The sequence below is a fragment of the Pteropus medius genome, unplaced genomic scaffold (genome assembly GCF_902729225.1).
Source record: "Pteropus medius unplaced genomic scaffold, Ma_sr-lr_union100, whole genome shotgun sequence".
Lineage (NCBI taxonomy): Eukaryota > Metazoa > Chordata > Mammalia > Chiroptera > Pteropodidae > Pteropus > Pteropus medius.
The window spans coordinates 5,880,781-5,902,268 of record NW_024342644.1 but is presented as its reverse complement, the minus strand read 5'-3'; the positions used below and the strand labels follow the sequence as shown (position 1 = coordinate 5,902,268).

Here is a 21,488-nt window from a genome sequence, read left to right as displayed (position 1 = left end):
CGCATCATTGCCAGCACCTGTTATTTGTTGATTTATTGATGATAGCCATTCTGACAGGTGTGAGATGATATCTCATTGTGGTTTTGATTTGCATTTCCCTGATGATTAGTGATGCTGAGCATCTTGTCATATGTTTGTCGGTTATCTATATGTTTTCTTTGGAGAAATGTCTATTCAGGTCTTCTGCCCATTTTTTAATGGGACTATTTGATGGTTAGTTTGTTTGTTTTTTGGTGTTAAGTTGTATGAGCTATTTATGTATTTTATATATTAACCACTTATTGAATGTATCATTTGTGAATATCTTCTCCCATTCAATAGGTTGTCTTTTTGTTTAGTTGATGTTTTCTTTCACTGTGCAAATACATTTTAGTTTGATGTAGTCCCATTTGTTTAATTTTGCTGTTGTTGCTCTTGTCCAAGAAGAAATATCCAAAAAGATATTAAGATTAATGTCAAAGAGTTTATGGACTGTTTTCTTCTAAAAATTTTATGATTTGGGGTCTTGCACTTAAGTCTTTAATCCATTTTAGTTTATTTTCATATATGATGTAAGTGGTCCAATTTTATTTTTTTGCCTGTATCTGTCCAGTTTTCCCAGCATCAATTATTGGAGAGACTGTCTTTTACCCCATTGTATATCCTTGCCTCCTTTGTCATAGATTAGTTGACCTCATTCTGGGCTCTCTAGTCTATTTTATTGATCTGTATATCTGTTTTCATGCCAGTACCATACTGTTTTGATTATTGTAGCATCGTAGTTTAGTTTGATATCAGGGAGTGTGATACCTCCCACTTTTTACTTTCTCAGGTTTCTTTGACTATTTGGGGTCTTTTGTGGGTTCATATAAATTTTAGCATTAGTTGTTTTAGTTCTGAGAAGAATATCATTGGTATTTTAATAGGGATTGCATTGAATCTGTATATTGCTTTAGGTAGTAAAGACATTTTAACAATATTAATTCTTCCAATCTATGAGCATGGTATATATCCTTCCATTTATTTGTATCCATTTCAATTCTTTCCTTCTATGTCTTACAGTATTCAGAATACAGGTCTTTTACCTCTTTGGTTAAATTTGTTTCTAGGTATTTTATGTTTTTTGATGTAATTATAATGGGATTTTTAAAAACCTTCTCCTCCTGATTGTTCATTATTGATGTATAAAAATGAAACAAACTTCTATATATTGATTTTGTATCTTGCAACTTTGCTGAATTCAATTATTAGTTCTAATAGTTTTTTGGTGGGGGTTTTTAGGGTTTTCTGTATAAGTATCATGTCGTCTGCAAATAATGAAAGTTTTACTTCTTTCTGCCAACAACAAAGATTTTCATAAAAATAAATGAGACAATTACTTGGCCATAAATCAAACAGACTAATTTTGACTCATAATAATAATAACCTTAATAATTCCATCTTAAGTTTTAATCTTTAGTGTCCTTTTAAAGGTAGAATCATATCCTGAAGGCAAATTCCCTCATTTTGATATTGTATTTAGTAGCCTAAATTCTACCATGTTGATATTGAGATTTCTAATTAAATAAGTTAATATGCACACATGTGCACACAAATTTCCCTGCCCCCAAAGACAAACAAACGAAATTTATAGCTATTTTCTCTGCAAAAACTGAATAGAAAAGTGAAGCATTATTCTCAACATGCTATTGATCAGGGGTTGAGAACTTAAGTGACTATATATGTGCCAGGAGAGCTGAGTCACTGGTTTGAGCATTAGAGACGATCTGCCTCATCCAAGAACACAAAACTGATTAGCAGGTGATATTCCTCTAAAAGGATGATGGCCCAATCAGGACAGGCCTCCCAATTCTTAAAAGTGCCTTAGCCATTGAGATTTTCAATATGAAAATTCTCAATTTTTAAATGTTGGCAACTAGCTAAAAAAAATTAAAAAGCACCCTATTGGCTAAATCAAGCATGTCTTTCATGGACTGCCAGCTTGTGATTTCTGCTATGGATTATATTAATGCCTTCAACAATTCAAAAATTTAGATGCAATGTGTTTCAAGAGCATGTGTGCATGTGCCTGTATAGGAGGGAAGATTGTAGTGTGTTTAAGAGTAAAGAAATAAAGAGGGGAAGATAGATATTAGTGGTTTTTCTCCTATATTCTATGCCTTTCAGAATTTATATTTACCCCTGCTTTGTTTCTACTTGGCCATAAATCAAAGGCCCCCTGAGAAGTCCAGCACATAAAAAGTTATTTGGAATACAGGGTTTGATGTGACTGCTTGCCTGGCCCCTGCAGAGTGTGGGTCAGTGACCTTTCAGTTTTTATACCAATCTCCAAAGCTCTTTATAAAAAACACGCCCTCCTAGAATCTTACTTAACTCAAGAAACTCTAGATACTTACTGTTATGGAGGTATATCATCCTCCTCTAGGCAGAATTCTCTTTCCCTGGGAAATCAGAAGAGTCTTTTATCAGTAGTTGATAACTTTGAGTTACAGCAAGTGAGGCATCTAGGATGCAAAATTTAAAGAGACTAGAATATTATTTGGCCATTGAAAAGAATGAAGTACTGATGCATGCTACAACATAGATGAATCTTGAAAACATTATGCTAAGTGAAAGAAGCCAGTCACAAAAGACTGCATATTATATGATTCCATTTATATAAAATGTCCAGAATAGGAAAATCCATAGAAATAGAAAGCAAATTGGTAGTTGCCTTAGAAAGTGCACAAATTTGGAGTGGATGCTAATGGTACTGGGTTTCTTTTTGGGCTGATGAAAATGTTCTAAAATGGATTGTGATGATGGTTGCACAACTTGGTGAATAGACTAAAAATCATTGAATTGTATGTACGCTTTATAGATAGGTGAATTGTATGGTATGTGAACTATATCTCAATAAAACCATTATGAAAATAAACAGACAATAGAGACACAGAATCCCCTCACTGGAAGGTGTTGCTATTAACTCTGAAAAGGAACAATTTAAGGAGGCATGCCTCCTTATGTGATCCTAAGAGCACTGTCTCCTTGGTGCTTGGCTTGCCTAGCCCTGCAGAGTTATTTTAACCCTAAGTTCAGATTCAAATTGAACCAGTGTTATCTGAGCATCTACCATTGGTCCACCATTGGGTTCAGTTTAATTTTTCTTTTTTCCTACAAACCTACATTCACTGATTTACTCTACAAAGGTGCTCACGCTTCATGCCAGATCTCAGCTATGATATAAAACAAGAACTTCGACTTGGGAAATGCACAGCTTGGTGCGTGTTTGGGGGTGGCTTAGCCTTTGTTTGTGTGTCATAGATATCTTTGGACCAATTCTCAGATTCTTTTTTTAATCATGCAAAAACAATCGAATGCAGTGACTTTATACACAATTTTTCAAAAACAATTTCCTAATTCAAAAACAAATTCCAAAAACTTGACTAAAATTGCAAACCTGAGAATAATGTTTTAAATGCATAAAAAACACATAAGACCGCAAAAAAAGAGACCTAATTATATTGAAATGCAGGTATTAGAATATAAATAAATTGTGCCATAGTAATTTATTAAAATGCTTCTTTATTAATGTATTAAATGACAACACCTGATAGCTTTTAAAATAATACCATACTTTTGAAGTAGAGATGAGGGATCTCAACAATTATGAAGAGGGGTAAAAATATCTGTGATTTCCATGATGACAAAGTCACAGGTATGTGTTAACACAGCCATGGTCTGTTGCCCACGTTCATAATTGTAGACAATGCTAAATTTCATTGAGAAATTAGTGACAATAAAATACATGATATTTTTCCCATTCAAGTTCACATACTCCTTGAACCTAGGGACTTTCTTGGAGTTTTGGGCCAGAAGTTAAGAACTTCTGGTAGTGGGGAGACCACGTGACAGGCTGTAATAACACAGCCTGGGGGAACCATGACATTAGAGTGAAGAGACAGCTCTTGGTTACAGTGCTAATCTAGTCTAGCTAATTCTATGACCTGGGCAAGCTTTCTGAGCCTGTTTCCGCAGGTGTAAAGAGGACATAGTAATAGCAACCATCTCATAGTAGTATTGCTTTGTGAACGAGCTAAAAAAAAAACAACCCAACAAAAGTCTAGCAAATTGTAGCAATCACCTTTAAAGGCTTTTGAATATCATTCAGTCACATTTACAAACTTAAATACTTTCACATATTTTAAACTGTATAAATGCAATCAATTAGAATTCCTTTTTAAATACTCAATTTTTCCTTTTCTACTGTGGGGAAAGAACAAACTTTCCTTTACCTTCAAGGTTCTTCTCGCATGTCTAGTAATTAAATAGACGTGAGGCAGATCAGCAAGAGAAAATAACCAAATTTAATACATATGTGCATATGAAAGAGTCAGAGAAAGGGAACATGGATATATAAGACATCCTGAGCCTGGGATGAGGTAAGGTGCCTTGGGGGCTTCACAAGGTCATTTCAGGATAATAAGATGAGCAGATCTCTGGTAAACAGAAGTTTGCCCTGCCCTAAAAATTGGTCAAAAGAAGTTACCTCTAATAATCTGTTATGGGCAAAGTCTCTAATTCAAATTCTTCTAGGTAGTTTAAAGGGGGAGAGGTGGACGGAAGTTTCTCTAGAGCCTTCTGGCTAAAAATAGCCTTTAGCTCCAAATAATCTGCCTACCACAGAGGCACAACTTGGGGTGACTTTGTTCTGGACCCCCATACTACTCGAATGTGTTGCTTGGCTTTGTCTAGGCACTTGTTAGAAATGCAAAACATCTCTAGCCTACTGAGGCAGAATCTGCATTTCATAAGGTCCCCAGCAATTATTATGCATGGTAAAGCAGTGAACTCACGCACTAGCTGAACTTTCCAAATTTATCAACTTTTATAAATACAGTATGTGAAACTTATGATCTCTTAAATATTCTAACAATTTACATAAATTTAATACATTTCACTTTCTACTCATACGTTTGAATCTTTACTCAAGTATACATTTTGAATTAGCATTAGAAGGCTGTTCTGTTAATCCAATGATACGAATTTTCTCAAATATTATAAATACACAAAATATCAGATATGCACTAATTTTTTCTTATCCCCATATTAAATATTATAATTTTGAATTATCTTCAACTTTTTAATACTTAATTTTAATTATTTCCAGGTTTTGAGAAATGCTTACCTACTAAAAATAAACTATTCTATCATCCCACATAACTTTAGCTCACTGGTTAATTCTATTAATTAGTTAAAGAACTAATCTCCCCAAAACAAACAAATAAACAAAAAAAGAACTAATCCCAATTCTATACATACTCTTTCGGAAAATAGTGAAGAACATTTCTCAACTCATTTTATGAAGGTACCATGACCCTGATAAAGACATCAAAAGAAAACTACAGACTAATGTTCCTCATGAACTTAGATGCAAAAATCCTTAAAAAAATAGTAGCAAACTGACTTCCATTATAACCAAGTAGGTTAATTTTGGAGGTTACCTTCCCATGTAATTTTTGGCACCTCCATTGGACATAACAATGTTAATCTAATCCAGATTAGATTCCGGACATCTGGATGGTTTTGTCTGTCAGAACTTTTATGTGAAGTCCTTGTACTGACAGGTGACTTTTATTGTTATTGTTACTGTAATAAGAAGTACAGCAGGATTACGTAGAAGGTGCAATGGATGTTTAAAGGAGTCGAGGTGTAGGAGTATCAGGGATTCATGTTGACTCTGCAAGAGTGTGGTTTTGTGTCTGACAAGGAGGCAGGTTTGATGGAACATTCCAGAAGGAGAGCAAACGGAATGTATAAAGTGAGCTTCTGTCTCTATTCCAATAGAAAGAAGTGGGCAAGAAACCAAGAAGAGAGGTACCATCCCTGGTAGATGAGCAAGGTCAACCTGAGGAAGCTTTTCCTTTATGACACTGTGCTGACGTTAGCTATAAAGCCCTCACTTGCCCCTGTTCTTTACCTTGGGCAGATGCTTAACAACTTTAGTTTCTTTTCCCTTTTGGGAGAATAATTTTTAAATAACTACACTATATAGTAATTATATTTTCCTTTTATTTTGTTTTTAATTAGCAACTCAAGATCAGAATTAGGTTCCTTCTCACTACTTTGGAAATAAGCAGCACATCTGGCTGGTTTCCAACAGGTTGATAAGAGTCATAAATATTTTGTTGGCTGGACTAATTACGGTTACTTTCATTCTCTCCCTGATAACTTTCATTTCTTCTATGAAACTTGGAGAACTTCCTGTGGGGCAAAGATGATGAGAGCAAGTGGGATGGGCTAAGACCTTGAAAGCAGAGTTTGCCATCCCAAAATATGCCTATTCTGGATATGGATTATTTCATATTGGTTGTTTTTAAGAAACAAAAGACTCAAGAAAAACCTTTTACCTTCTTCCTAACAGCCTAAAAGAATTTAGAGGATCTGCTCCAGGAAAGGAGATACCATCATAGATAATTATAGTTTAATATAAACTGTTGTGTGATAGACAGGTAGGAACCAAGCAAGGCCTGATTGATCAAAGCCATCTTTGTGTCCCATAGGCCCAGCAAACATTTATTAATCCAACATTTGCTTTTCCTTTTCCATGTGAATTGCCTTCCTGTCCTTTCAAGTCCCAAACCACAATCCCAACTTCTCTTCAGTTCAAGATGACATGTAAGCCTTAATTAAGCATCTAATCTGTTTTAGGATCTTAGATTCTTATGGAGCCCTACATGTACATATGTAATACATTTGGTTAGTTTCTCCTGTTAACCTACCTCACGTTAATTTGATTATTAGAACACCCAGAAGAACGTAGAAGGGTAGAAGGAGATTGTTTTTCCTCCCCACAACCTTTTTTTGAAGACATTTGTATTAAATGAATATTTTGACGTGTCTTTTTGGTCAGCCATACCAAATACGGGTTCATTAAGAATAGCTCCAGGCTGCAGACAACTGCAAATGAGAGTCCTGCCTTTCTGTAATTAGCAATCTAGTTTTAGCATGTAAAGTATAATGCACATAATGTAACATGTGACCCCAAATAAATACCTAATATTTACTAAGCAACTATAGAACATGTACTGTGTGTGTGTGCGCGCATATATACACACAATTATTCTCACAAAGCCTGGGAGAGGATAGCATTAAATTTTTTTCTTCCCGTCTTTTAACCTATGAGAAAAAACTGACCTTTAGAGAAGTTAAGTGACACCCCCAGCTAGATAGTGGTGGGATCAGACTTTGAAGCCAGGCAGAGAGAGGTCCCAGGACAAAAGCCTCTTAAGTTTAGATTGTAGTGAATTTTAAGGACTGAGAGATTTATATTTTTTACTGCAATCACGTGCAAGTTATTTCATGTATATGATCCTCATTTTCTTTAGCTGCAAGATGGCTTCTTCACTGGGTTGTTCTGAGAGTGAATGAGAAAACTCAGGCTAAGCACTTAAGTACATTCCTAATGTATAACAAGGGCTCCCTAAGATCAACAAGTGAATTAAAAATAAACTGACATCACAAGTAACCCTCAGATGAGACTCAGGTCCCGTAAAACCCAGGATCTGCGATGACTTGTAGACTTCACTGCTTTTATTAAAACCACCAACCAACCAAACTCCTGAAATCCAAAGGGGACCCAAAAATTGTTTCAAAAATCTCTTGGCTGCTGAATAGATCTACCTGCCCACACTCTTGTCCTTAATTCTTCCAGCTTCCTAAAGGTTTCTTTTTTTTTTTTTTTTGGCAGGTGAAGCTCTGACTCAGCGCTTGGTGGGCACACTGGGCTTGAAATTAGAGAAAGCAGCAGCAAAACCTCTTAAGGAGCGGCCTTTTCCCTTGGGTAAGGCTGTCGCATGCCAAATTTCCTCCTTACGGGGGACCTCGGTGACAGACAAGATGGTGTGCATGCATTCCCTCCCTCCCCCCACCCCCCGAATTGGTAACCGAAAAGAGGCTGTAAACGAGTCTGGTGGGGGGTGCTTTTTAAAAATGTCACACACGCGGACTTCTTAGCCACTAGTCTGTCCCTAAGCCGCCGGTCCTCCCCTTCCCCTTTCCAGCCGCCAGGGTGAGGCGCGGCCACGGAGCCGGGGGCGGGCTGAGCGCCGCTGGGGGCGCCGGCGGCCTTAAGAGCACAGCAAGCGCGCGGGGCCGCCCGGGAGCACCGGCCTCCGCACCGCAGCCCCACCCCGCGCCGCCCCCCACGCCCCACCGCACGCCGACGGCCCCCCTCGTCCCGTCGCCCACGCCTCGCGCCCCGTCTGCCCCCGCCCCGTGCGCCGGCGCCGCAAGAACGAGCTGCCGGCTGCAGCCGCGCCGCTCCACACCATGCCTCGCGTAGATGTGGACCTCAAGCTGGACTTCAAGGATGTCCTGCTCCGACCCAAGCGAAGCAGCCTCAAGAGCCGAGCCGAGGTAGGCTCTTAGAAAGCCGCCTTGGGGGTGGTATATTTTTCGGGGTGGCGCGGGGGAGATGGGTGGAAGGCAGTGGATTGTGGTAGTAACCTTACCAGCTTTTCTGAGCCTGAGGATGGCTTGAGGTGCTGACCCCCTTTCTTCTCTCCCTCTCCACCACCTGAGAAAGGGGAAAGCCAGCTGGGACCCTTCCAGGACAGGAGATGTCTTTAAGGGGCCGCGCTGGGGCCTAAAATTCTAAATACGTCCGGTGTGGTGGGCCAAGGGAAGTACACATTAGGAATAGACCATAGAGGAGCAAAGATAAAGTGGCCAACTGATGAGGAAGAATGGGGAGGGTGGAGGGGTGCATGTAAGGAGAAAAGGATACAGTGGAGCCAGATCATAAAAGGAGAGGAAAAACAACAGAAGATTCTTGCGATTTTGTCAGTGTCTCTTAGTGCAGAGATCTGTTGCTGTTTTAGTATTAGATCCAGCAATGGAATTTCTTTAAAATGTCTGAAGAACATGGAAACTCCGGAGCAAAAGTTCAGTGTTTACTTTCCATGTTTCAGTGGCTTTGCTGGGAGTGAGGCTGGAGACCTGTGCCTGGTGGCACCCTCCTTACTGGACAAGCCACAGTCCAACCCATTCTTAGAGAAGCAGAAAGCACTGGGATGCAGTTAGATTGGGGGGCAAACTGGAAGCCTGGCCAGTTCTGTTGGCTCTGCGTTGATGTGATCAAAGCCTGAAGAACAGGTGGTGACGGGACTGGAAATAGCCTCGCTGTGGGGGCAGGGATGCCCCTACTGGTGAGGAGGAAGGTCAGACCTGCAAGGGTAAACTAGTTGCATAGAAAGGCAGAGTCCCTTAGAATGGTGTGTGTTGGTGACTATGGCCTTACCTGGTCTGCTGAGAGCTAGAGGAAGGTGAAGAAACTAGACTGGGTCTGGAGGCCGAAGCCACAAGAGTAAACAGGATGAGGCTAAGCCAGCACACCGTTCCTTACACCCCACTCCAAGGGCCATAAATAAATCGGCAGGCTGCCCACTGGTGCCCAGGCCCAACTGCAGTGCCTGGTGCTGACAGCCAAGGGCTTGTTTGCATTAGAGCGGCCTCCTGCTTTAACCAAAGTGAGAAGAACCAAGTCACTTTCTCAAGCAGGAGGGTTGGCGGGCTGTAGCCAGAGAGGATGGGATAGGACAGGAGAGGTCTGGAACAGGCAAGAGAGAAAGGATTAACTCTTATCACCCTAGCCTAGATTGGATGACTCTGTGCCTCTCCTTCATAATGTCCTTTCAGGTGCTAAAGAGTCGGATAGAATCTTGGAAGAAAAATAAACAGTTTGGATGGCAGGCCTGGGCCTCCCAAAGTATAAGCCGTGCTCATTACCTAAGGCCGGACTAAGATGTGGGGATTCTGGGCAGACTAATAATTTGGTGACCCCAATATTCTATAAATATTTGTTCAAATTCACTTAGTAGAGAGAAAATTTTAAGAAATGCTATATGTTTAAAACAAAGACATACGTATTTCCTGAACCATGAAACATCTTGAGAAAGTAAAACATTTAGAATTTATGTAATAGAATAAATTACTCTTTCTCAGGGAATAGTATGATGTCATGCATTATTTGGTTTCATAATTTGGGTTGATTGAAACTGTTAATTCCCAACCTTTGATGGCACCTTGCAATCTACATGAACACATTGCAGTGAGAACGCTGTGTCCTTGGGAAAGGTTTTCATATTTACACATTTGTGGGAGTTTGCCAGCCCCATGCCTGGAAACCTGAGTTAACTGGCATTGCCTTTCCAATTGGTTCCTGTAATGGTTTAGCTCCCTGGTGCCCGAGGCTGCTGCCTGACTGGCCACCCCTCATAATCTGACTGCTTCAGTGATGCTGAGGGATGTAGTTAGACCTAGATCTTGTTAGGCTTCTAATCCCCTCTCAATGTTTTCTCAGTTTGCTTGTAGATGCCTGAAATTGTTTATGGGCAGATAAAAACTTTTCATTGCATAATCAGATAGAAGCCAAATGTATGCCCCCTGGGAGAAGTCATACCTGAATGCAAAGCAGAAGCTGAATGGTAAATGACCGGTAAATAACTTTGAGCCGAGCATATTTGAGTGGAGCCAGGAGAGGAAACATACCCTTTGAGAGCATAGTCTGGCTAGAAAGGGAGAGTTTTGACTGTTGACAAGATTAACCACTGCAACTCTTTTGCTGTGAGTGGAGTTTGGTGCTGGATCATCAGGCAGTGAGCAGGAAATGGAGAGAAAGGCAGAGTGATCTCCCACTCAGAAGGTCACATTCACAGATATTGGTGATTAGTATTTCAGCATCTTTTGGGGGGACACAGATCAAACCATAATGCTTTGCTCCGTAAGGTTAGAGAGTTTGACTAGACTCATTGTTCACGAATGCCTCAGAATCATCTAGGGAGACACTCCAAAAATATACATGTTGTCTCCACCACAAAGGTTCTGATTTATTAAGTTTGAGGCAACCCGAGCATGTGTATTTTGGAAATCCTATCTTGATCGTGATGTGTGCGTGGATGCTCTAGACTGGCCACAGGAACCCTTTCCATTTGTGGAACCCTGTAGTTCTCTGGTAATGTGCAGCTGCTTGTGTTTCTCTGAATCCTGAGAACTGATGGCGACACTTCCAGGGGACAGAGCATGTCCAGAGAGCTGGGCTAGAACCCACCAAGCATTGCCCTGAAAAAGGCTTGGGGCCAAACAGTATTATTCTTGCCACAGTTTTTGAGCCACTAGGACTTCAATGGTGAAAGGCATCCTTCCTATACTTAGTCTTACGATCTACAAGTGAGACAGATAATAAACAATCTATTTAATAAGAGAATCGCTTTAATCAACACCATATAGGCAAAAGGGGCCCCTGTCCTCTTCTCACTGGACAGGGCCCTATGGGCTGTACTATTCCTTCTAGGCGCTGTTCCATATACTCAAGATCCTGGATTTCCCTGTCCTTAATGACTTCCAGCTGATTCCAAGGCCTGCAAGGGCCTCTTTCCCAGGCGTGTTTTCCCAAGGGCCATCCACATTGCTGGTGTGCTTGCTTCTAACCCCAGACAGTGACCAGGTGGCGGCTGTTTGTGGGAACGGATTCGTGTGTGCAGACTGGGGTGTCCGTGTATGCACACGAGGATTTGGGAAGAGAAGGGGGCTTGGACTGCGGGTCAGGGCTGGCTCCCCAAGACACCGTGTTCTGGCTTCTTCCAGGTCATCAATGAAATTGTGTATAAAGTAAGAGGATAGAACAGAATTTATGTAGTGGCTTGTTAGTTTGACTCGTAACACTGAAGTATTTACAAATGTGGTAGGTGGGCCTCCAGTTTACTTTCAGGCCCTCTAATGTTGGGCTGTAGGGCTGACTTTAATGAAGGTGTGTTTGAAGTGCTGCAGAAATGTGTGTTTTTGAGGCGGAGTAGTTTGATTTATGTTCCCTTTCAAAGCTGCAGAATGAGAATTTGGAGGTGCTGTATTTGGTACATTGACCAGCTGTGGAGGATGAAATGCCAAGTTTTGTTTCTGGGAGGTTGGAATTTTTAAGATATTTATCTTTTTCAGTGAACAGCTGGTCTCTGGTGTGTGTGTGTGTGTTGATAAGGTCAGGAAGACAATTTTATCATTCTTAGAATAAAGGATTGTGTAAAATCTGCCATATGGAGACGACTAGAAATGAGGGGAAGAGTTCATTGTCAAGGCTAACCTTTTCCATGAAGAGTTGTTTTTTGTGTACTACTGATAGGTTTTGGAGTGCCAAGAAAAACCCATTGTGAGCTCAGCAGAGTGTAGCAGCTCTCTCCATGCATCTTGGGAGGAGTGTAAGGGTAATTTGAGACGAAGGAATTCTGATTATTTTAAGCCTGGGAAATCAAAACGCTTCAGGGCCAATTAGTAGCACAGAAGATTGCAACAAATAGACCCCTTCAGTTATTTTTCAGAATTTAAATATAGCTTGCTTCACTGAAGTAGAACCAAAAGTCATAATGAAGAAGTCAAGAAAGGGATGACCTGCCCCGTATGCTCAGGCAACGACAGCACCTCATTTCCCCTCACTGATGGCTGTTTAAGGCCGATGCAGACATCCTTATGATATCACTTGCCCGGAAACCTGGTGAACGGGGAGCCCTGTGTGGGGAACCAAGAGACATGAAAAGGCTAAGAGGCTTGAGATGTCCCATGGTATTTTTTTTGACATGTTGATTGCAAAGTGAAAGTTGTCTCAAATGAAAAATAAAAGAAGGAACTAGATAAACGCTGGTGGGAAACGATTATTGCTAGTGTACTCACGAAGCCAGGATTAAGGTAGGTAGGACCAACTTATTTCAGACGCTTGGGATTCATCCCTGTGTTTCTCTTGTGGGTTCTCCTCGGGGAAGCGCCCACTTCCAGTATGGTGTGTATCCATCAGGGTCCAGCTAAGGAAACAACGTGCTGACTGTTTAAAACAGGGAATTTAGTGCAAGGCATCCTGACACTGCTGAGATGCCAGATGAGATACCGAAGCACCCAGAGATCGTCCGTGGTGAGATACCACTTCTGAAAGGGAGGAGATGGTGTTACTAGAGCCCAGGGACTGGGATCACTCTGTGAAAGCTGGAACCAAGACCACACTGTGGCAGAGGGATTCTGGGAGAACTACCCTGACTACATCCAGCACCCCACACCCCCATCTTCCCCACTCTCCCTTCTTCCCCACTCTCCTTTAGTGTTCCTACCCAGTGACCCCATTGCCTGAACCCAGCCAGAAACCAGCCTGGGAAATGGAGCCTGCAGTGGGTGGCCTCCCTGTGATAAGAATGTAGCAAGGGAAGGATGAAGAATGGATCTGTGAGCATGCAGGCCCGGGATCTGCCCTGGATCTGAGAAGTAATTTTGATTTTGCTGACTTGATGAGCCCTTGGCCTTAGCACACGGCTTTTGCTGAGCCCACCATTGTGACTTAGCTTTTCTGGATTCCTGATAGTCGAGTTAGTCATAAGTGCTCTGAAGTTGGAGTTACGATAGAATCGGAGGGTCCTCCCTCTAGCTGTTTGCAAGTCGAAGGAACAAGTGTTTATATGCATAGACATATGGCTGCTGTGTACTTCCCCCAGCTCTTTGAAGGATGCTCATAATTACAAAACAGCTGAGAAGGTTGATAGGTTAAGGGATTAATGGTTTGTAGCTCACTGCAGGGCGAATTTGGAATGGAAGGTGAGAAAGGGAGGACCGTGGTTGGCAGGGAGGAGTGGAGTGGATTTTCTCAAAAGGGGAATGGTCCCTCCAGTGCTTAGAAGTAGGGAAAGAGAACATGTATGTGGGTGTGTAGGGCTAGGATGAACCAGGCTGGGGACAGAAGGTGACAGTGGGATGGGAGAGGCTATTAAGGGAGAGAACTTGTGATTTGGAGGCTGGGCTTGATGGCAGAGCATCTACGGCTTTGTGCTGGCCTTTGGGGATCCTAACGAGCCAGGTTCAGCTTTTGTACCTGGATAACAGCCCGTTACTTGGTTTTCTCAGGGATGCTCCTGTCTTTGGAAAGCCTGGCCCGACACGAAGAGAATCCAGGGACCAAGGGACGCACACTTCCTTTGTGTTTTTTTTTTCACTCGCTTCAGACTCTAGAAATTCTGCCTAAATCACACAAAGCAAAACATTTCTTTTCTCTTTTTGCCAATAGGTGGATCTTGAGCGTACCTTCACATTTCGAAACTCAAAGCAGACCTACTCAGGGATTCCCATCATTGTGGCCAACATGGACACTGTGGGGACATTTGAGATGGCAGTGGTGATGTCACAGGTAGGACAGTGGGCTTTTTTCCCTGTGCTGCTCACATTGAGTGAGTTGTCAGAAGCCTCCTCTAGACTTGTTCAGACAGAGGGAAGTGGAGAAGGGTCCTTTGGTGAGGCCGAACTATTTAGTGCTGAGTCTGATTATTGCCAGAGGCACTTCTTTTCTTCCCTCTTTTTCAATCAGAAAAGGTGTATGGAGGCTGGACTTTGCATTTAGTGAAATGGTCTAGATATGCATCCATTTCTTCCTTGAAAATACCCATGATAATTTTGGGAATTAGAGATACAAAAGAAGTTGGACATTGTACCATATTGTAAAGTTAGGCAAGTGCCATATCATGGAAGAGGGACAGTGCCTTTATAATGAAGACAAGACTGCTTTGTGTATGGTCTGTGGTATAGCATTTATTATATCTTATGTAGAAAACATTTATTGAGTACTGTGTGCCAAACACTGGATATAATGTATATAATGTTGTCAGCTCCAGATAGGTTCCTTTTACAGATGAAGAAACTGAGGCAGAGAGGGAGAGGAAAGGTAACTTGACCTAGGGCATACAGCCATGTAGAGGCAGAGCCAAGATTTAAACATAAATTGTCTTCAGAATAAGCCATTCGCCTTATTCACAGTACAAGTTCCCTTTTAAGCCAATTACCGGTCTAATTGTCTATAAATGGAGTAGCTAGAATACTGGCCTTGAGAAAAATAAAGGAAAAGCCTTTTGTGGGCAGGACCTTTATCTTATGCAGCTGTGTCCCAGGTGCCATAGACATTTTTTTCATCCTAGATGTGTTTGCTTCTGAGACACACAGGGTGTGTGCATCTATTTCCACTGATAATCCTGCCAAGTGAAAAAATAAATCCAATTAGTTAAAAGAGCTTCTCGCTGTGGGCAGCAAGTCTAACCTCAGGAGGTGCCGAGAATTTTTGTTAGCCAGTGATTAGGAAGAAGATTTTCAAGCAAATTATGAGCTCAAAAAAAAAAAAAAAAAATGGCATAGGAGGTGGTCTGTCTGACTCCATGATCAGTTGTGTTGTCTGTCACCCCTCAGCCCCTGCTAAGCTTTAGGCCGGAGGATAATAAATTAATTGCTCAAGGAATTTACATTTTTTTTCCTCCATCTTTTCCTTTCCTCTGCTCGGTGATCAGCCATTGCTACTAATGAATTATGTATATGTGTAAAAAGTGGGTGGAATCAGGGAGCAATAAATAGCCCCGATTAATTCTCATATCAGATTATTAGCCCATGAAAAATGTACAACTTGTTATGCTCATCCCATTTTCATGGGAAAAACTCTCCATTAATGAGACAGTGTACACTGAAATAGCTATGTGTGGGTGCTGTGAGTTTTCTATTTTTAGGATCCACTGAGTTAGTACAAGTTTGTAAAGTCATAGAACTTTAGAATGGAAAATCGTAGGTGGGGAAATGAATCCAGGGGAATTAGGAGAGAGGCCCTGACATAGGCTGAGCTTTGTAGTTAGATTTGAGTTTGATTCTGTCTCTTATTGGCCAAACAATTGTTAAATTTCTTAAATTTCACTTAAGGTCCTTTTCTGTCTGGGAAGCTAATATTACTGTACAAAGTTGTTCTGACAAGTGACGGAAATAAAGTATGCAGATTGCTTGCACCAAATAGGTACTCAATAAATGCCCAGTTGATAGTCTGATAGTCAAAGATGTAATATTATAATTTATATAGTTCCCATCCTTAGGGATACCAACTGCCTAAACAAGAAATGTTTAGGTTATGAACACATGGAAAAGCTTTCAGGTATAAGCCGAGGTTCTTTGGAGTTGTTTAAGCAGAAGTTTGCCTTAACGCAGTCCTTCTTATGGGTAGGGTTGTGTTGCCCTTGGCCTAATGCAGATGGTAGGCCCAGGCGGGGCTCAGAACTCTCCCTTATTCCCCCCACCCCCTCCTAAGTCCTGAATGCAATGTTGTCTCATCAGATTAGAATGGATAACCCAGTTTTGTGATTTCACTGGTTACACCTTTGTCTGTTTTTGGCTCCTAGGAACATATTCGAAGCTAATTAAATGTGACTGGCAGGAACACCTGCTGCTTTTGTATTTTTGCTGCTGCCCCCGCCACGTGGAGAAAGAAGGCACTCTTGACTTCTCCTAATGTTCTGTTTTGTCTCCTAGCACTCCATGTTTACAGCAATTCATAAGCATTACACTATAGATGACTGGAAGCTCTTTGCTGCTAATCACCCAGAATGCCTGCAGGTATGACTAGTACATTTGTTGCAGAGGGAAAAAAATCTTCAGGGTTGTCAAAAGGGTTTGAATCAGCAGCAGATAGACACACAGAATCCTGAGAGAGACCTGGGGAAAGGCCGTAGTGGTCCCCCAGCCCTTCTTCACTGCCAGGAGTTTGCTGAGAAAACTTGTTCTGTATCCTGTTTTGATAATATTAGGATTTACCTGAAGGAATATCTGTTTTTCTTTCCCTTGAAAGGTGATGTGTTATATCGTGAGAGCTTGGGGAATACCCATGTTTCCTGCCAGGGGTAGATCCAGTCTGAGCATTCCTTTTGGCTGTAGGAAAAAACATCTGATTATGACTCATTGTTTTGGAGTTAAATAAACAATATGCCCACTAGGATGGCCGTAATCAAAAGACAGAGTAACGAGTGTTGGCATGAATGTGGAGAAACTGGAACCCTCCTGTAGAATTGCTGGTGGGAATGTAAAATGGTACAGTTTCTTTGGAAACAGTTTGGCAGTTTCTCAAAAGGTTAAACGTAAGAGTTACCATATGACCCATTCCTAGGTTTAGACCTAACAGAAATAAAAACATATGTCCAATGTCCACATGAAAACTTATATACACATGTTCATAGCAGCTTTATTTATAATAGCCAAAAGGTTGAAACAACCCAGATATCCATCAACTGATGAATGAACAAACAAAACTGGTATATGTATACCATAGAATATTATTCAACTATAAAAAGGAGTGAAGTACTGATACATGCTACAACATGAGACTTGAAATCATTTTAAGTGAAAAAGCCAGACATAAAAGGCTACATGTGATTTTGTTTACATGAAATGTCAAGAATAGTTAAACCTATACAGATAGAAAGTAGATTAGTGGTTGCCTAAGGCTGGGGAATAGGATGGTTAGAGGGTGAGGGCTAAGAGGTATGAGAGTTACTTTTTGGGTTGATAAAAATGTTTTAAAACTGTGCAACACTTCGAATATACTAAAACCATTGAATCGTGCCCTTTAGATGGGTGAATTGTATGGTGTGTGATCATATCTCCATAAAGCTGTTATTTATTTATTTATTTTAAATGGGCAATTTGAAAATAACAAAGAGCTCCAGTATCACATACCTCCCTTTCCTCCTGACACATTCAGGTGGTTCTGCACCCTGCCAGCAGAGCCGTCTCTTTGCATTAGAGATATTCTCCAAGGTCAGATTATTTGTGATTGGAAAATGACTTCATGTTGTACTGCTTTTGAGGTTGCGCGCTGGCTTTTTTTTTTCTTTTTTTCTTTTTTCTTTTTTTTTTTTTTTTTTTTAGTTATGTGTGGATTTCGATTAATGAGAAGGTGGTTTTGGAGATAAAATAATTCTGGCTTAGTAGCAAATCTTTCATTTTTACCATATTGTGTTCAGATGAACTGTACTCATTCCACCTTTTTCTTCTCTGTAAGAAGTTTGGGGAGCAATGAGTTTTCCGGCAAGGCGTGGCTAATTGGAATCTTGGCTTTCATGACTAAGTGTGGTCATTTGACTTACTACCCACCAAATTAAAGGCTAATTGGAAAGGGCAATTGTTAAAAACACAATAGCACTGAATTTTGAGCTTCATATGCCAAACTTTAACAGAAATGAAGGAGAAAATAAAAAAAGATAGCAAAGCTCTGGGGGAGAGAAGTGGGCCGGCAGTGGTCACACTGTCAACATGGTGAAACTGGAGTAAACCCAGGAATCTGGAGTAAATATGTATCATGTTACCAGTCTCCTTAGCTCAGTGTCTGGATTGTAGCTACATTGTTGTGATTTTTTGAGACTAACAGGATATTAATATATGTCCCTTATCTATAGCTTATGGTTTAGAGATACAAGCTAATTATATTCTTATGATATTCTTATCAAAGGTGAGATGTTGGCTCTGGGCACAATCCCATGGCTTAGTTTCACTAAGGCATAAATTACTGACAACAGGTATTTTCCCAAAGAGCATTCGGGTGTGTTGGAGGGCATTGGCGCTTTGGAGTTTGGGGATAGGGTGTCGTGAGGGAGGTGTGGTGTCTTCAGATGTAAACACATCCAGATGCAGTTGGGAAAGAGCATTTCAAGTTCCTTTGTTCTTGTACCTCTGGACACTTTGCCCTTTTCATAGGTACACTGAGATTGGCAGCTCTTTGCGCAGGTTATTATGGTTTGCATGTTATATTAGTACTGTGTTGGTAGTAAAAATGAAAATAGGAAGTTTTATCAGAGGAGTTTTAGACATACATCTTTCCCTCCCACCTTCTGATCCCCAAAGTGAGAGGCTCGGGGTGACCAACACAGCTTTGGCACGAGGAGGCCTGAGTTGACTGGCCTCCCCTTGTTCTTCCTGTCTCTCGTCTAGGAAGAGGAGAATTCCCACCAGCAGTTCTGTGATTCAGAGTTCCACATAGAGAGCTTGAGGAAATTAAAAGCAAGAACAAGGTTTTCTGAATATTTAATAATTTGTTTACTACAAAGGTTCTGTGGCCGAGGTCCAGGGTTAAGGATGTATTCAATTTAATGGTGGCAGAGACAGCAGAGGCAAAGTTTAGATAATTTAATGAATGGATAACCTTTAGCCGTGCTGCTGCATATGTCTTGAGCAGGTCTACCTTGCGGACATTTGATAAGGGTAACCTCAGAGGGTCGCAGTACTATCCCCAGACAGGCGAATGGGTGGAGGCAGGGTCTGACTTCTGAATACTACTCACTGGTCATGTCTGACATCTCTTGTTTGTTTGTTTGTTTCTTTCTTTCTTTGTTTTTGGTGCAGCATATAGCCGTGAGTTCTGGCAGTGGGAAGAACGATCTGGAAAAGATGAGCAGCATCCTGGAGGCTGTGCCGCAGGTTAAGTTTATTTGCCTGGATGTGGCCAACGGCTATTCAGAACATTTTGTGGAATTTGTGAAACTCGTCCGTACCAAATTTCCAGAACACACCATTATGGTAGGTATGGTGGGAAATTCTCTAAATGAGGAAGGAGAGAGAGAGGTATTCAGGTTGTCAGGGGGAGCTATAGTCTCTTGAGAGCTTTCGGTGTTTTCTTATTAGAAGAATAGTTAAGAATCATTAGGAAAAGGACCAGGCAGCAGCCATGGAAGATCTGAAAACTGGTTCCCCTGTATAAAATATAAACTGCAGATCAACATCATATGATGTTGGCTTCTTATATCTGCCAAATTTCATCGAATGTTTTTACCATATGATACCTTTAAACAAAAGTCTGCACCCTACCTGAACAAAGAACACATTTTTGAAAATGAAAACTGAGTTTTAGTTTGGGTTTTAGTTAAACATATTTATGTCATCCATGTCCCACTCCTCCTTGGCCAGTGAAAAATTCTGCTGTAAGAGTTGAAATCCACAACATGAACATTTCACAATAGTCAACTATTATTTGTAAATCAGTTGGTGTATTGTTTTATCTAGGATCTTCATTCTTGACCTTTCCTGCCTTTTTTGTATTTTTCTAATTAATAACATTTTTGCTAGTTAAAACGTCTATTTGTTATTACTGGGAAATGTGGATTTTCAGGAAAAGGATCTAGAAGCTCTCAGGTTAAATTTGGGACTTTGGAAAATCTATATTGTAATTATGTGTGTCTTTACTGGTCTTAATTAATATATCAATTATAGATGGACCACGAGATAAGCTACCTAACTCTGCTTTGTTTAATTTTGAAATTCTCCTCACATTTCATCATTGTAAGAAAGTTAGGAGACAGGAATTATTTCTGTTGCTGGAATTAAATCTTCTGTTTAGGATTTTTAGAATAAGTATTTTTATGCTTTCCAATCACATGAGAAGAAAGGATCAAGACTGTCCCAAGGTCAACCAGCTGTACCGTGTCGGAGTTGGGTTGGAGAGTGTTGCCAACGTCATTTTTTTAAATAATAGTAACCGCTTATTGAGCGCCTACCATGATCCAGAAGATTTACACCTGTTTTTTCTCTTCTTCATAACATCTCTGTAAAGAGTAGCAACTGTCGTCCCAAACTTAACCACGGATGAGGCATCTCAAGCTCTTATTTCGTTCTTGCACTTTGGGATTTTCACAAGGTCGCAGCAACATTAAGCAGCAGAGCTTGGATTTGAAGCCAGGTCTGGCTGAATGCAGAGTCCATGCCCTGCCACTTTAGACTTAACATGCCCCATCCTTGTTAACGTTAGTGATAAAGCTCCTTTCTTTCAGTAGGTGATATGTGTGGGACCAGTTTACCGCTTCCCAGCTCTGAGGTGGGGAGGTTGACTTTCTTTAGGCATGTGCTGGAAGGTGATGAAATTACACTCTGTCATGACCTCCCAGTGGGTAGTCGTGAGGTCCCAACTAGCTCTTTTGCCCCCAGCCATCTGTAGTAACTTTTTCTTATGAAAGAAGGAACAGAAAGCTGGACTTCCAGGAGGGCAGAAGCCCCTGCCCCTCTGCTGGGACCTGGCAGCCCTAAATAGTATTTGGTATTAAACATAAATTCTGTGGAAAAAATGTCTAGAGGGTAGAAAGAGCCTGGCAGATGTTTGTTGACTAGGAGAGGAGTCCTGGTTAACGCCTTCTGGAGAGTAGGAAATAAGGCAGTCCCACTGCAGCCGTTGACGGTCTCGTCTGAAATGGTGAGATCTAGATCTGTCCAGGTCTTTCCAGTTCACCTCTAGTGTTTTGGTTGTCCTGGAGATACAAGGGACTGATAACTTTGGGAAGTTATGCTTTATATCTACTGGCATTACTGTGTATGAGAGTTAATTGAAGGTTTAGGAATCGGAAATCACATGGATTTAATGAGCCAACCTAGTGTCTCCACTTTCTTTTTCTTTAGTAAGTCTTGTATTGTGGAATGTGACCTACATACAGAAAAGTACATAAAATACGGATGTTTAGTGGTCATAAAATAGCAGCCCTTTAGTGCGCCTACGTTCAGAAGCCCCACTCTGACTCTGGTGATCGTTTCCTTCCTTGTGTGTCTCTGCTTTCTCCATTCCCCGATACATTCCTAAAAAGCACCATTTAATTTTGCCTCTGCCTGACCCTTATATAAATGGTAATCCTACTGCACATCTTCTGTACCTTCTTTAGCTCAGGAGCCTGTTG

The 21,488-nt window shown here is 41.0% G+C and overlaps 1 protein-coding gene across 1 annotated transcript in view; it reads left to right on the top strand.

Annotated features, from left to right (window-relative positions):
• The first annotated feature begins 8,195 nt into the window (after positions 1 to 8,195).
• GMPR (guanosine monophosphate reductase) overlaps positions 8,196 to 21,488 on the top strand; it is a 37,693-nt gene continuing 24,400 nt past the window's right edge. The window contains exons 1-4 of the mRNA XM_039866504.1: positions 8,196 to 8,376; positions 14,051 to 14,170; positions 16,315 to 16,398; positions 19,177 to 19,350. Coding sequence (XP_039722438.1) covers positions 8,290 to 8,376; positions 14,051 to 14,170; positions 16,315 to 16,398; positions 19,177 to 19,350 — 465 coding nt within the window. The 5' untranslated portion in view covers positions 8,196 to 8,289. The remainder of the gene's footprint in view (positions 8,377 to 14,050; positions 14,171 to 16,314; positions 16,399 to 19,176; positions 19,351 to 21,488) is intronic.